Below are 17,333 nucleotides of genomic sequence, written 5' to 3'. Positions count from 1 at the left end.
TCATAACCTGTTCCTTTACTGTTGTTTTTCTCCTGATGTGGCTATGCAACAATTTAGACTGAGTCTTTGCCTTGCTTGCGATGTCATTTCGTGTTGTCTTTCTGCTTGTCTTCTCATCCTGACATATTCATTCCTGGCATTCTGGTATCTTTCTCTGCTCTCTAGTGTCCTGTTATTCCTATAGTTTCTCCATGCCCTTTTACTTTGCTGCTTAGCTAGCCTACATCTCTGATTAAACCATGAGTTTCTCATCTTCATTTCTCTGTTTTCCTTTTGGACTGGGACAAACTTGTTTGCTGCGTCCTTGCACTTCTGCCTGATGTAATCCATCATATCTTGGGCCGTCTTTTCCCTGAGCTCTGTTTCCCATGCTATATCTGTTAGGAATTTTCTTATCCCCTCATAGTTTCCCTTTCGGTATGCTAACCTTTTGGTTTCGGTAACCCTCCTCGAGTTCAATAATCCTTCTTCAATCAGGTACTCAAACACCAGTACACTTTGGTCGCTCATTCCTACTGGGTCCTCAAAACCGATTTCTCTTATGTCGGAGTCGTTCAGAGTGAAGACTAGGTCGAGTCTCGCTGGTTCGTCATTGCCTCTCATCCTTGTGGGTTCTCTGACATGCTGGTTTAAAAAGTTTCTAGTCACCACCTCCAATAGTTTGGCTCTCCACGTATCCTCGCCTCCATGCAGTTTCTTATTCTCCCAGTCAATCCTTCCGTGATTGAAGTCGCCCATGATGAGCAGGTGGGATCTATTTCTACAGACAGCAGAGGCTGCCCTCTCAATTATAGTGTTAACTGCCATGTTGTTGTTTTCATACTCTTGACTGGGTCTTCTGTCATTTGGTGGAGGGTTGTATATTACTGCTACTACTATTCTTGGTCCTCCCATTGTCATGGTGCCTGCTATGTAGTCTCTGAACTCCTCACAGCCCGGGATGGCCATCTCCTTAAAACTCCATTCCGTTCTCATGAGTAGGGCCACTCCGCCTTCTCCCCTCTCTTTCCTTATTACTGTGTACTCCTTGGGAAACATGGCATTTGTTATGATTCCAGAGAGTTTTGTTTCAGTGAGTCTGATTACATCTGGGTTCACTTCTTATGCTCTTTCCCTTAGTTCACTTGTCTTGCTTGTGCTCCCATCTATGTTCAAGTACATCACCCTGAAACTGACTCTCTTTTGCTTCTCCTCTGGAGGGGACCTGTGGGATCTGAGGTTAGTGGGAACTGGAGGGGATCTGGTATGGGGAGACTTGTGGAGGAGGGAGGGCTTGGGGGGGGGGGGTGAGTGAGAGGGGGAGGGTAGGGGGGTGAGAGGGGGGAGGGTAGGGGGGAGAGTGAGAGGGGAAGGGTTGGGGGGAAGAGTGAGAGGAGGGAGGGTTCGGGGGGTGAGAGCGGGAGGGTTGGGGAAGCATGTGGGGAGAAGAGAGGGCTTTGGGGTCGGGGGAGAAGGGAGGTCCCGGGGATAGGGGTGAGTGGGAGGAGGGGGTGGGTGGAGGGAGGTTGCCCTAGGTGGGTACTTAGTGGGGGCACCCTCCCCCCAATGACATGTGTGTGTGTACTCACCTAGTTGTACTCATCTAGTTGTGCTTGCGGGGGTTGAGCTTTAGCTCTTTGGTCCCGCCTCTCAACCGTCAATCAACTGGTGTACAGATTCTTGTGCCTATTGGGCTCTGTCATATCTACATTTAAAACTGTGTATGGAGTCAACCTCAACCACATCACTACGTAATGCATTCCACCTGTTAACAACTCTGACACTGAAAAAATTCTTTCTAACTTCTCTGTGGCTCATCTGGCTGCTAAGTTTCCACCTGTGTCCCCTTGTTCGCGTCCCACCAGTGTTGAATAGTTTATCCTTGTCTATCCGGTCGATTCCTCTGAGGATTTTGCAGGTTGTGATCATGTCTCCCCTTACTCTTCTGTCTTTTAGTGTCGTAAGGTGCATTTCCCGCAGCCTTTCCTCGTAACTCATGCCTCTTAGTTCTGGGACTAGTCTAGTGGCATACCTCTGAACTTTTTTCAGCTTCGTCTTGTGCTTGACAAGGTACGGGCTCCATGCTGGGGCCGCATACTCCAGGATTGGTCTTACATATGTAGTATACAAGATTCAGAATGATTTCTTACACAGGTTCCTGAAAGCTGTTCTGATGTTAGCCAGCCTCGCATATGCCGCAGATGTTATTCTTTTTATGTGGGCTTCAGTTGCTTTTTCCGAGGGCCCCAACTTGGCATTCTGTTTTTAGTTACAATGGTGAGGGGCCCCAAATTGACATACCGGTTATTCGTTACCTCTGCGACGTCTGGTCCCATGGAGGGTCTAGTCCGTGTTTTTTTCCCGCAAATCTTATTCTATTTTTTATTCTCCAGTATCTCGCAGTCTACTAATATTTACAATCATTTATCATCTGCTTGTCCAATCATATATAATTATCCAAAAGGGGTATTAAAAGGCCCCCTCCTGGCCGCTGTCATTTCGCTCAAGGGGGATTAAAATGCCCCAACTTGGCATACCTGTTGCTCGTTACTCCGGTCAGTGATTGCTTGCCTTATAGTCCATGAAAATTTCGCTCAAGGGAATTACAAGGCCCCAACTTGGCATACCAGTTTTTCGTTACCCTGGAGAGTGATTGTTCGTCGTCTTGTTGCCTTTAAATTTGGCAAAACGGGACTGAAAAACCGGTCTATTTCCCAGGTGTTTCCCATTACCCCAGCAACCAGCACAAGTGAGTACATATGGGTACATGTGGGTACATATACCCACATTAAGCCCGTTTTCTTTAATGACCTATTTCCCTTTTTCTAAGATTATTTTCTAGCTAAGATTGCATATTGAACATAAGAAATGAAATTCCAGAAGACCTTTTACAGGATCTCCTATTTACTTACAGCACATGTCAAACATAGGAACACTACTCAACCCCCTGTTGGAGTCTCCAACTACATGCAGATATGTGTTATTATATAATTTAAAAAAAAAAAAAAACAGGCTGCACCATCTCTCAAACATTAACATTTATTCCTACCACGCTGCTAATCCCATATATCTCTCATTAATGCTCAAAAACACCTCACTTTAACACATACCCATCTATGCCCAATCAAAATACTCATTCAGTGTACATTTATATGAACTAGATATAAATAAAAACTACTTCGTGTGTGTAAAATAGGCCTTCTGCAGTCACCTTCATTCTCATGTTCTCATAAACTTAATAATAGGAACGTCATCATCCCCAATGAGTTCTGATCCACCAATGGGGTACGATGCTTTAGCCGCCCTTGACGTCACATAGCAGTTCCAGGGAGGGGTTCCAACCTCTCATTAACACATTGAGTAAAATCTCTTAACAGCTTAACTTTTCACAGTAAGTGTTCTCACAGGCTATGTAATGATGCCTTATATCCACTCATATCTTACCGAATCAACCTAACCTAACCTATAATAAACAAACAAAAAACAATTATTTCTACAGTAATAAGATCCGTTGTTTTAGCGGGGCATGACGTCACAAAGCAGTTCCAGTGAGGGATAAATATTGCCTCTCATTATGACAGATGTGTGAGAGGTTCACGGTAACCTAACCTTGCAACTTTGTTGGACGTCACAAGCTGCGTAATGAGGCCTTAACATCCTACTTATTTTGCAGTATATTTAATGTTATTATTCAAAAATGGCTGGACTATCCATCCCCCAACCTCACCTAACCTCATCACAGGTTTAAGAATCCATCCCCCAACCTCACCTAACCTCATCACAGGTTTAAGAATATACATTTCATACGTTTTTTATAATTTTATCAGCAAAAACGTTTGCATTCTAATAATATAACAAAATATATATAACGTGAGAAGCGCGATAAAATCGATGTCAATCTCTGTAATTGTCCTGCTGCTTCACTTCAGGGAGGGATCTACTGCAGCCTTCTGCACTTCCTCAACCATCTCTTAATCTAGGTAATTCCTAGACAGCAGCAGCAATTATTAAACACTGTAGATGAATTGTACACTATATTCCACAGGTGGTTAGCATACATCTAACAACTCAGTATTCTAATACGTGTATTCATATGCTTGTCATCTACAACTGTAATCATTCATTATGCAGTGTTAAGTTCAAAACTAAAATAGCTGCCCAAATGTCGTACCACAATTTAAGCACAATCGTACGTCTGGCAGCATAGCAGGTGAACTGAACATACGAATAAAGGTAACTGCAGAAGACCTATTAGCTCATCCGAGGCGACTCCTATATAAATATCCACCAAATCTCATTCATATATATGTCCAACCTTCGCTTGAAACAATCAAGGTACCCTACATCCAATATTAATTTACAATAATAGTTCAAAATAAATAACTCACATTCTATTTTCTTACACAACAGCAATTATGAAACGCTGTACAAATCCACAAGGGCCGTGACGAGGATTCAAACCTGCGTCCAGGAGCATCCCAGACACTGCCTTACTCGACTGAGCTACGACAGGGTAAAAGAGTTGAAACCGAAGTTCTACTGAACTTACTGGATCCCGTAGCCTCTCCGAGACACAAACCAGGGTTTTACACAACTCCCCCCTGCACCCGAGCTATGTCAATAGGCCGTTTTCCCTCTTCGCCCTTACTTCATTTGATGCATCACGTTCATTACATCATTTGATGCATCACGTTAGTGTGATCTCTGTATGTAATGAAACGCTGTACCTAGATATAGTACTATAATCCACAAGTAGTTACCATACCTCTGACAGCTTAGTGGATTAGCACCTGTGTTCATAGGGCAGTAAACTCTCCTCACATCCAGCAAATAGCTGCCCAAATGTCGCACCGTAATTCATCCATCAAACAACTCAGCTGGATCCTAGCCACTATATTCATAGGTTAATAATTCCCAAATCTCAAAAATCCTAATCTTGCTATGCAAATCAGCTAACTTGTTTCTGAACCAACTGTCACAAATACATACATACCATGCTTACATATACTCAACATCCCATACATGCTTAGAGAATAAACTGTTTTGCCACCATAGCCCTACAATTAATCAGATGTAATTTATACCATATTAATCCCTAAAATGTATTAAGAACAATATTTCAGTAACCCCTAGAGTTCATTCACCCCAAGTAATCTTATATTTTGTACTGTTAATTCATATTAATGCATTCCAATCAGAAACGTAACCACATGATTCAAGCAAGTCCAAAATATTATTAAATACCCTATTATATTCAAACACATCGAATATTTTAATTACATGAATGAATACCCACCTTCATATTATTCATATGAATAAACCAGGGTGAATAACTCCCATTGAAATAAATATTACTAATTATTAATACAAAGCTAAGGTTTTGATAAGGTGCACTAAAATATATTAATATAACATCATTAATACAAAATGCAACACTTGTACTTACACTAAAAATACACAAAATCAAAAACACACAGTAAAAAACACGTACACATTTACACTCAATATAGCATTTACACAAAAGCATTTCCCCTCAAATATTCCATTTACACAGAAAATAAACAATAATAAACAATAATAATTTGGTGTGTAAATATATCATTTACACACCAAATGTGATATTTATGTACAAAATATATTATTTACACACAAAAATATAACATTTACACATAAAATATGCCATTCACACACATAATATGTCATTTATAGACAAAATATGTCATTTACATACAAAATATGTCAGTTGCACACAAAAATATACCATTTACACAAATATAGCACGTTCACTCAAAGTATAACATATGCACAGAGTATGGTCAGTAGGAGTGAGGAACTGATTCAGAGGTATAAAACAGCCATAGAATTAGTTAGGAGCAAGGGAGGAATCCCGATCATATGTGGCATTCTTCCAAGAAAGGGAGTTGAAAAATGAATGGTTGTCGAGGGAACTTGGTGTCAATTGCCGGCTGGAAAGATATTGTAAATCAAATGCAATATCTTTTATAGATAACTGGGAACACTTCTATGGAAGAAATGAAATGTATGCTCGTGATGGGGTGCATCTATCAAGGGCTGGGGTTGTTGTTGTTGCGAACTCGTTGGAACCAGTGGTTGGAGGCGTTTGTTTGGGTTTAAACTGTTAGTAGATAGTGGTATGGAAATTGATATGGAGGAAGAAGGTAATAAAAGTATGTGTTTGTGGAAGAAAGGAATTGGCAAAATGATCAGGGAAAGAGAAGGGCCTCAAAATAACAATTCACTTAGGGTATATTACACTAACAGTAGAAGTCTAAGAAATAAAATAAACGAATTAAATGCTCTTGTCTGCACAGAAAAAAATAGATATTATTGCACTTACAGAAACGTGGATGAATGTAGAAAATAGGGAACTATTAGCTGAATATCAAATAAATGGATTTAAACTATTTCACACAGATATATTAGACGAGGAGGGGGAGTAGCCATATATGTTAGGGACAATTTGAAATGTAGTCTCAAAGAGGGAATTAAAACTGAGCCACACACAGAAACTATTTGGCTAGAATTAAACAAAAAAAAAATATTATAATAGGAGTTATATATAGGCCACGAAATTTAGACAGAATGGAAGCAAAGCATCTATGGGATGAAATATCTAGAGCATCTAGATCTAACAGTATTTATGTCATAGGTGACTTTAATTTAGTGGAATAAACTGGGTGAACAAAACAGGGAATAATGAAGTAGAAGATTTTCTAGAATTAATTGACGATTGCTTTCTTACGCAACACATTAAGGAACCAACACGGGAAAACAATATTTTAGATTTAGTGTTAACTAACAGGGAAACACAAATTAAGGGCATCGAAATAAGGAGTGAGCTAGGGAACAGTGATCATAAAGAAATCAGATTTAGCATAGAATGGAATAGATCTGTAGTAGAAAATTCTGTTAAAGTGCCTGATTTTCGAAAAGCTTATTTCAATAGCCTAAGAAATTTTTTGGGTCAAATAGATTGGAAAGTCTTCGGCATAGCGGGTGGGCCCGTTGCCCCCCCCCCATCTATGCCTATCGCTGGGCTAGACGAGAACCCAGCGATAGGTGACGTAAAAGGGGTTTTCGATGTGGATTCAAAATATAACCTATTTAAAAATATTCTAAGCAAAGCCCAGGAATGTAGTATACCATATAAATTGAATAGATCGAATACTAATGATCCAATGTGGATAACAAAGGATCTGAAGAACCTTATAGGTAAAAAGAGAGCGTGGTACAAAAGGATTAAAAATGGGGAAGTCAGTTTAGAACAGGAATTCGTACAACTGGTTAGAAATACTAAAAAAAGAAATAAGGAAAGCAAAAAGAAACTATGATGTTCGTAAAGCAGAGTAAGTAAAGACAAATCCTAAAGGGTTTTTCCAGTTATACCAGTTATACATTGTTATAACTTAACGATGTGCCTTCAGCCGAACAAGTCTATGTGGGTGGGGACAAGGACAGGTTGACTAGTTTAGAAGTTACCAGGGAGGATGTAATTAAACAAATAACAAAACTCAAACCAAACAAATCCCCAGGGCCGGATGAAGTTTTTGCCAGGGTGCTTAAAGAATGCAAGGAGGAGCTCTGCGAACCACTGTCTACCATGTTTAATAAATCAATAGAGTCAGGCAGAGTGCCAGAGTCATGGAAGGTTGCTAATGTTATACCAATTTTTAAGAAAAGAGATAGATCACTTGCGTCAAACTATCGGCCAATTACCCTAACGTCTATTGTTGGAAAGTTACTTGAATCAATAATTGCAAATAAAATTCGTCTTCATCTTGAAAAACATAAATTAATAAATGACTTGTAACATGGTTTCACAAATACCGTTCATGTTTAACAAATTTGTTATCTTTTTATTCCAGCACTAGCTGTACCCGGCCACGCGTTGCTGTGGCTCAGCAACCTTCCTTTGTCTCCCAGTCCTCCCCACCATTCCCCATGCTCCGTCCCCCTCATCTTCCCAACCATTCCTCACTCATCCGTCCCCTCTTCCTCCCAACAATTCCTCCCCTTCCCCGTCTCTTTGTCCTCCCCAAGATTCCCCACTCCAGCGTCCGTTCGTCCTTCTAACCATTCCCCAATCTATCGTCCCCTCCTCCTCCTCCCCACGATCTCCCACTCCCCTATACCCTTATCCTCCAGACCATTCCCTCTTTCCCCTTCCCCTCGTCCTTTCCACCAACCCCCACTCCTCTGTCCCCTTGTCCTCCCCACCATTCTCCATTCCCTTATCCCCTCGTCCCCACCATCCCCAACTGCCCCGTCCCCTCGTCCTCCCTACTATTACCCCTACCCTCTCCTCTCGTCATCCCCAAAATCCCCCACTCCCGTCCCCTCTTCCTCCTCAACATTCCCCACTCCCTCGTTCGATGCGTTCCAAACGATCTGATATTCCAATCAGAAAATTGGGAACATCAAATGATCTGATGTTCCCATCACTGAAATAAAAGAAAAACGGTTAAAAAGACGAAATGAAAAATAACGAAAAGACACAAACATAAACTATATTCAAGAAATGAACGGTATAGTAAACAAAACAGCTGAATTCCAATGCAATATCGCATAAAAAAGTAAATCAAAATGAAAATCAATCGAAATCTATGAAAATTCAATTTGTCAACGCAATCAGAAACATTGAAATGGAATCGTAACAAATTTAGTATAGTGTGTGTTGCTCTTACTTGCAACAGATGGCGCTGTTTCTTAGAAAAAATGAATGATTTTACCTGTCACAGGTGTGGCATGTATATTTATACTTACAAAATGAACGGTATGGTAAACAACACAGCTCAATTTCAAAGCAATGTCACACAAAATAATTAAATCAAAATGAAAAAAATCGAAATTTATGAAAATTACATTTATCAGTGCAATCGGAAACATTGAAATGGAAACATATTTAGCATAGCATGAGTTGCTATTATATGCTACAGATGGCACGGTTTTTCAAAAAAAGCATGATTTTACCCATCACAGGTGTGGCATTTATATAGTCAGTATATAAAAACATGTGTGTATGCGAATGAAACGTTGTGTCAAAATTTCAAAGCAATCGATGAATAAATTTCAGAGATTACAACGTGTGTTGCTCTTACGTCCAACAGAGGGCGCTGTTTTTTAAAAAAAAACATGTTTTTCCCGTCACAGGTGAGGCATGCATATAGTAGGTATATAAAAAACACGCGCCTATTCGAATGCAACATTGTGTCAAAATTTCAAAGCAATCGGTAAAGAGGTTTCGAAGATTTCCCTCACATGAAAAACACACAAAAAACGTTTTTTTTCGAAAAAAGCCTGCTTTTTCCCGTCATAGACGTGACATCTATATAATATGTATATATAAACCTACTCGGATGCGAATGGAACGTTGTGTGAAAAGTTGCAAGCAATCGGTGAAGAACTTTCGGAGATTAACGATTTTGACCAAACGAACATTTTCATTTTTATTTATATTGACTAGCTGTACCCGGCCACGTATTGATGTGGCTCAGCAATGCACATGCGTTGCTGAGCCACAGCAACCTTCCCTGTCCCCCAGTCCTCCCCACCATTCCTCCCTCACCCGTATTTTTGGCCTCTCAACCATTCCCCACTCCACCATCCCCTCTTCCTTCCCACCATGCCCCACTCCCCTGTCACTTTGTTCTCCCCACCATTCTCCAATCCCCCATCCCCTCGTCCTTTCCCACCATTACCCCCTCCTTTGTCCCCTCGTCCTCCCCACCATCTCTCACTTCTGTCCCCTCGTCATCCCCACCATTCCCCACTCCCTCGTCCGATGCCTTCCCAAATGGTCTGATGTTCCCATAAAAAAATTGGGAACATCAAGTGATCTGATGTTCCCATCACTGATATATAAGAAAAACAGTTTAAAAAATAAATGAAAATATGAAAAAATAAAAAAATAAACTATACACATGAAATGAACAATATGGTAAAAAACACAGCTCAATCCCAACGCAATTCACACAAAATAATTAAATCAAATTGAAAATAAATCAAAATCAATGAAAATTCGATTTATCACTGCAATCAGAAACACTGAAATGGAATTGTAACATATTAAGTATAGCATGTTTTTAGCATGTGCATGTATATAGCATGTATAGCATGTGTGTTGCTCTTACATGAAACAGATGGCGCTGTTTTTCAAGAAAAGCATAGTTTTACCTGTCACAGGTGTGGCATCTATACTTATACTTACGAAATGAATGGTATGGTAAACAGCACAGCTCAATTCCAACACAATGTCACACAAAATAATTCAATAAAAAATAAAATATATCGAAATCTATGAAAATAAAATTTATCAATGGATGTTTTTACCTGCCCCAAGGATGGCATCTATATAGTAGGTATATGAAAAGATGCGCCTATTCTAATGCAACGTTGTATTAAAATTTCAAAGCAATCGGTGAAGAACTTTTGGAGATTACAGCGTGTGTTGCTCTTTCGTCCAACAGATGGCGCTGTTTAAAAAAAAAACATGTTTTTTTCCTGTCACAGGTGAGGCATGTATGTAGTAGATATATAAAAAGACGCGCCTATTCGAATGCAACGTTGTGTCAAAATTTCAATGCAATCGGTAAAGAGGTTTCAAAGATTTTCCACACATGGAAAAACACAGTGTTTCAGAAAAAGCATGATTTTCTACCGTCACAACCGTGAAATCTATATAGTATGTATATAAGAACCTGGCCGGATGCGAATGGAACGTTGTGTAAAAATTCAAAGCAATCGGTGAAGAACTTTCGGAGATTAGCCATTTTGAACAAACGAACATTTCCATTTTTATTTATATAGATAGATAGTTGAGGCAGTTGATAGTGGTAAGGATTGTGATGTTATGTACCTTGACTTTAGCAAAGCTTTTGATACAGTGCCACATGAAAGACTGATTAAAATGATAGAGGCTCATGGTATTGGGGGTGCTATATTTAGCTGGATTAGGGCATGGCTATACCAAAGAAACAGAGTTAGTATAAATGGGGTTAAGTCAGAGTGGGAAAATGTTGTAAGTGGAGTGCCTCAAAGCTCTGTCCTGGGACCTCTGTTGTTTATAATATATATAAATGATTTAGATTCAGGTTTGATTAGCAAGATTTGCAAATTTGCCAATGATACAAGAATTGGTAGGGAAATTAATACGGAAGAAGGCTCACTATCACTTCAAGTTGATCTAAATAAGATTTTGAAATGGTCAAAGGATTGGCAGATGCAGTTTAATGCTGATAAATGTAAAGTTTTGAGGCTAGGTAATGATGATAGAGTTACAAGATACGAGCTAGATGGTGTTGAGATTGTGAAGTCGGATTGCAAAAGGGATCTGGGAGTTATGATTAGTAAGAATTTAAAACCAAGGATCAATGCATGAATGTTCGCAATAAAGCAAATAGAACACTGGGATTTAATAATCGAAGCGTTAGTAACAAGACACCTGGTGTTGTTCTTCAGCTATATCTTGCTCTGGTTAGGCCCCATTTGGATTATGCAGTTCAGTTTTGGTCGCCGTACTATAGAATGGATATAAATTCACTTGAACGTGTCCTGCGTAGGATGACAAAGTTAATTCCCCAAAGTAAAAATCTTTCATATGAAGAATGATTAACAAAGCTTAAATTGCATTCATTGGAAAGGCGAAGAGCTAGGTGTGACATTATAAAGGTTTACAAGTGGATTACTGGATATAACAAAGTGGATATTAATAGGGTATTAAAAGTATCAACACAAGGCAGAACACAAAGCAATGGATATAAATTGGATAAGTTTAGATTTAGGAAAGACTTGGGTAAATACTGGTTCGGTAACAGGATTGTTGATTTGTGGAACCAATTACCGAGTAACATGGTGGAGGTGGGGTCCCTCGATTGTTTCAAGGGTAGGTTGGACATGTACATGAGTGGGATTGGGTGGTTATAAAAAGGAGGTGCCTAGTATGGGCCAATAGGCCTTCTGCAGTTACCTTTGTTCTTATGTTCTTATGTTCAACAATGGCATAAGCTTCCTTTTCTACTGACGAGTGCTTCTGTTCACTATTTGAAAGCGTTCGGGAGAAGAAAGCTACTGGTTGTTCATTCTGGGTTAGGGAAGCGGCAGTGGCTTGGTCTGAAGCATCAGTTTCCACAGCGAAAAGAGCTGTTGGGTCGATTTCTCGAACTACGGCCTCAGTAATGTCTCATTTCAATCCTTCAAATGCTTTTGCAGCGGCAGCAGATAAGGAGAAAATCATTGGCATGAGAGAGGGGGCGAATCTTCTTAGAAATCCAAAGCACCCAACGGGAGTAATGTGCAAGCATTCCCATCGTTCAGCGTAAAGAACCTATGTTGCTTAGTAATGGAAGTTTTAACAGTGGGTCGAGATGTTCCGGGTCAGGTCTAATTTCTCCCTTCTTGTATAAGGTATCCCAGTAGCTTTATAGACCGGAGGCGAAAACTACACTTTTCTAGATTCAGGGTTAGGTTATATCTTTATGCAACGTCCATAAAATGTTTCAGGTTTTTATCATGGTCTTCTTCAGAATCTCCACACAAACAGAGACATCATCTACGTAAGCAAAGGTACCCTCTACTCTTTCTTTCTCGAGGATGTCATCAATTACTCTTTGAAAACTGGCCACTCTATTAGTGACCCCAAGAGGGATACGATTAAATTAAAAAAGATTTCCACAAGCTTCGAAGGCTGTATAGGTTTTTTCTTCCTCTTTTAAACCCACTTGATGATAAGCACTTATCAAGTCTAGCGTGCTGTATACTTTAAATCTAGCAACATTATTCACAATCACATCTATTTATGGCAAGGGGTAGGCATCCAGCCACGTGAATCGGTTAATAGTTTGTGAATAATCTACAACCATTCTTTTCCTTTGATTTTCTTCTTTAGTTACTAATACCTGGGCTCTCCAAGGAGAATTACTGGGTTTAATTATCTCTTCATGCAACATCTGTGCGTTCTCAGATACAATAAACATCTTATCAGCCTTAGAAGAGCGTCTGGATTTTACAGCAATCGGCTTGCAGTCTGGTGCTAAATTACTGAAAAGGGTTGAAGCCGGTACTTTGACGGCAGCTAATCCACATATTCTAAGGGGAAGACGCCTCTCTAGCTGGGCATCGACTGCGAGGATGTCGAGTGCAACCACAAAAGAAGCACCTTAAACCACTAGTTGTTGCTGCAGAAAATGTTTCAACTTTTTCTTCTACACTTTCTTGTCCTCCTGAGCCCTCCAGGTGAAATGAGTGAGTCATGGCAGCGTGTGTAGCCACCTCGCTGAACAAAAGGGCAGACAGTTTCTGTGCCGTTTCTAGAATGTGAGCCTGGTCAAATGCTGACTGTAAGTCTAAAGTTTTATTTTCAAGTAAGCGTTGCCTTATTGTGGCAAATAACCTAGTCTATTAATGAATGCATCTCTCACATAGTTATCACAAGCCTCTGCAGTAGTCACGGCTTTGAACTGACAATCTTTAGCTAATAATTTCAATACCTGAAGAAACTGGTCAAGCTACTCGCCGGATTCTTTGGCGTCGTGTTGCAAGCACATATCTTGCGAATACTTCATTCTTGGGTTTCACAAATAGTCTGTTAGGGGTTTTTCAGCCGCAACATACGTAGTCCGGTCAACTATATAGTCGAACACATGTAGAGCAACGTAGTTTATCAAGAAACCCAGCTTGTCCACGGTGGAAGTAGTTTTTTGTACTGCTAGAGAGAAGTTTTTGAATGTCTTGAGCCAGTGACGCCATTCTTAAGCAGCGTTGGTGGAGTTTGAGTCAGTAGCAAACCGCTCAGGCCCTAGGAACCGCTCCATGTTCACTGGCTGCTTTATTTGATCAATAAATTGAAGTAAACGCTTTGTCAGACTTGTGGCTTTATTGATCAAATAATTACAATACTGTTACATCCTGCAATAATAACAAGCCATATAATATACATTACATATAGACAGATTAATTACGGTCTATTCACTATACCAACAAACAAACTGCATATGACTAAAGCTAAGACAAACAGCAATTTAGAGTATATATTCTAACGACCTATATACAAGCACGACACAGCTGATCTGCCGGTCACAAAACAATAAAAGTCAAGCGAGCATTCATCCGGTACAATAATGGCTCCACCTTGATACGATAGATACACTTTGACTACAACCCTTATTTCCCTATACGAAATTGATATGCGTGAAATTGATTATTTTATGGCATATTTCGATCAGCAATTCAAGGACCATCTCGTTGCAGAGACCAACGGATATGCTCAGGAGCTCATTGACTCTAGAATTTTACCTGCATTTTGATTGACACGTTGAAAAGACACGACTAATTAGGAAATGTATTTGTTTTTAGCATTGTGCATGATGAGGCATGCAGGTAAACACGTGATCCAGGATTATTGGAACAAAGACAGCCTTGTTCCAACCTCCTTGTTCAACAGGTAAATGTCACATGATAGGTTCCTGCGGCTTCTCAGGTGCCTGCACTTTGAGAACAATGCTAATGAAGAAAGATACGACAGACTGTGGAAAGTGGGGAAGGTATTTAGTGATTTGAGGGGAAAGTTCCGTGACTATTTTGTACCAGCACAGAATGTCGTGATAGTTGAATCGCTAGTCCACTTCAAACGACGACTGGCGTTCAAGCAGTATATTCCATCAAAGCGACACAGATTTGGACTAAAGTTCTTTGCTATGTAACTAAAGGTACTATATAACTGCAAAACTGGTATTGTCATAGTCATGATATTGTATTCAGGTACAGACGTTGACATACCAGGTCAGGATCCACATGGGTTCTTGGCAGTGTCGTGAAAACACTCATGGAAGCGTTGCTGAACAAGGGCATATCCTGTTCACGGACAACTACTATACCAGCCCCTGGCTGACCAGGTTCCTCCTTGACCACAACACCGGCGTATGTGGCACCGTGGAGAATCACAGGAGGGAAATGGTAGTGTTTGGCATAGGTATTGCAGTGAGTGATTGTCAGCTGCGAAAGTGTGATCAAATGTTATCAGTGCACTGGAGGGACAGACGCGAGGTGAATATGTTGACAACTGTTCACACCGGTGAACAGTTGTCAACTGTTAACCGGTGGATCCAGGACTATTATCAAGTCAATTCGATATGATAATGGTCCAGGACGGGCCGAAACGTCGTCGTCTCCTCATCTTCTGGTGTGTGGTTTGGTCATCATATCCAGCCGTATATCCACAAATCATCTTCTCAGAGAGGCATCTTTTGGACACCTCTCCAATGGGAGGTCCGAACTCATAAGGGGGTTCTAAATACTTTAGGCGCCTTGGCACATGCACGTCCCCAACAGGCAGGATAAGAAGTTGCAACGCCCCTAACCAGCCCTTGGAGAGGTGTATGTGAGCATATTGCCATAAAAGAAAGTCACCCATATTGGGGCTACAGTATGAAATTTGTGTAAAGTTATTGATTGACTGAAATATTGAGGTTTTTAACTTGCTTTTTTGTTTTTACTTTTTTGTCGGGCAGTTAATTTCCAGTTACTAATATTTGACTGGGCACAAAACAAAAGTGCATTGTTTATATTTTCAAATATATATATTCTATACATCTATAGTTTGATTGATTTTACTTTTGGGTGTGGTGAGTTAGATTTGTGTATTAGGTATTTGAGAAATGCTTGAGAGTGAGTAGTACATAAAAGGCAAGATAGTGGGGGGGGGGGGTTGTCGGGAAGGTTAAGGCAACGTCTTGTAATAAGTTAGTGGTTGTGAGAGAAAGGATTGAGGGTAAAGACATTGTCCATGCTGAAAATAGACAGGAGTAGTTTTCCTTAGTGTGAATTGTACAATACTGAACCCCATTACCCACCGTGCCATACACAAGAGTTTTAATTACCACCTTTCTCCTCCACAGCTCTGCAATCCTTGTAATATCGAGTACGACTTCATTGGTAAATTCGAGCATGTCCGTGAAGACACTGCGTTTGCCCTTCGGTGGTTGGGAGCCGGAGCCGAGATGGAGATGCTGCCTGAGGCAATGCACCCCACCGCTGCCACCAATCACACTCCACACTACCTGGCACTTCTCTCCACTAGCCAAAGAAAAGCCTTTCTTGCCAAGTACCTCCTGGACTTTATCAGCTTTGACTACTCCTTCCTCTCAACTACTTAACATCTCTCTAACTATGACTGATTTATAGTACATTCGTTGCCAGTTTGAAAATAGAACAGTCAGCACATTTTCTGAAAAAAAGGAAAATATTGATATATGATTGAAAAACTAATGCAAATAGTGGGGGAGCAGTTCATCATTAGCAATATTTTGTTTTTCTAATTTGTCATAAGTATTGCTTAAGTGTCCATAAAACTAACTTTGGGTCCTGTAGCACGTCTTTTACTCCTGATGCTTTTCTATGTTTAGTAGCAAATAGTAATCTGGGAAACAACTTTTGTAAGTTGAATGCTGGGTAGAATATTTGCTGACCTAGGTGGACCTCATTAAGATTTTTCGGTTATAGGCAATAAGAACCCGGCAAATAATAAGAATGGGGAAATCCGTGACGTCATCAAAACATTTATTTAACACAACACGTCCTTTCAACTAACAGTCTAGTGATTAAACTTGATAGAAAAGCGTTCTCTATGACTGGATCTAATATAATTATCAATAAAACTAAAGTCTACCTCCCTAAGTCAATAATGACGAAATTTAGATCTGGGCTGGATGTGTCCAGGGTTCATACGGGAGGCAGGCACGGACAATGTAAACAATACCCATTACATGCGTGGTCAGACAACAATACAGTGAGTAGCCTGTGTCTCTAGTCAACATGTACAGATCATACACTACTCGCGAACTTCGTGACATAGGAACTACAGAGTCTCCGATCAACCCACGATTTCACTACCTTGGGAAGTTTTGAATCTGGTAAAATTAATTGTATGTAGTAGTAGTAGGCATCCTTCAGTCTCGGGAGACTCTGGAGTTGCGTTCTGGTTGTCAATCCTGGTACAGCGTCTGGTGTGACTGATGAGGCCAATCCGAGAGTGGCAGTCCATCCCACACCTAGCACAAACGAAGTCCGATTCTGGTCTGTCTTCCTGGCTACCGGCTTTCCTTCTCTGTCTCTTTGCCTCCGATTCCTTGGCAAGGAACTCCTCGAACTTGGAGAGACCTCTTTGAACAGACTGCCTCCAGGCTGAACGGTCTGCAGCCAGTGTCTCCCATATAGCAAGATCGTCGTCCATGGCTTTCAGGTCCCTCTTGCATATGTCTTTGTACCGTAGCTGGGGCTTGCCTGTTGGACGCTTTCCCTCATCAGCTCTCTGTACAGGAGATCCTTGGGGATTCTGCCGT

General features: G+C 40.5%; 1 protein-coding gene across 1 annotated transcript in view; it reads left to right on the top strand.

Moving 5' to 3' along the window:
• The window catches only part of LOC138352407 (carbohydrate sulfotransferase 11-like), a 48,356-nt gene extending 32,130 nt beyond the window's left edge, over positions 1-16,226 (top strand). Inside the window, exon 4 of the mRNA XM_069304893.1 lies at positions 15,891-16,226. Coding sequence (XP_069160994.1) covers positions 15,891-16,148 — 258 coding nt within the window. The 3' untranslated portion in view covers positions 16,149-16,226. The remainder of the gene's footprint in view (positions 1-15,890) is intronic.
• Positions 16,227-17,333: the final 1,107 nt, after the last annotated feature.

The sequence above is a fragment of the Procambarus clarkii genome, chromosome 53 (assembly GCF_040958095.1).
Source record: "Procambarus clarkii isolate CNS0578487 chromosome 53, FALCON_Pclarkii_2.0, whole genome shotgun sequence".
Classification (NCBI taxonomy): domain Eukaryota; kingdom Metazoa; phylum Arthropoda; class Malacostraca; order Decapoda; family Cambaridae; genus Procambarus; species Procambarus clarkii.
This window is presented reverse-complemented; position numbering and strand designations above follow the sequence as displayed.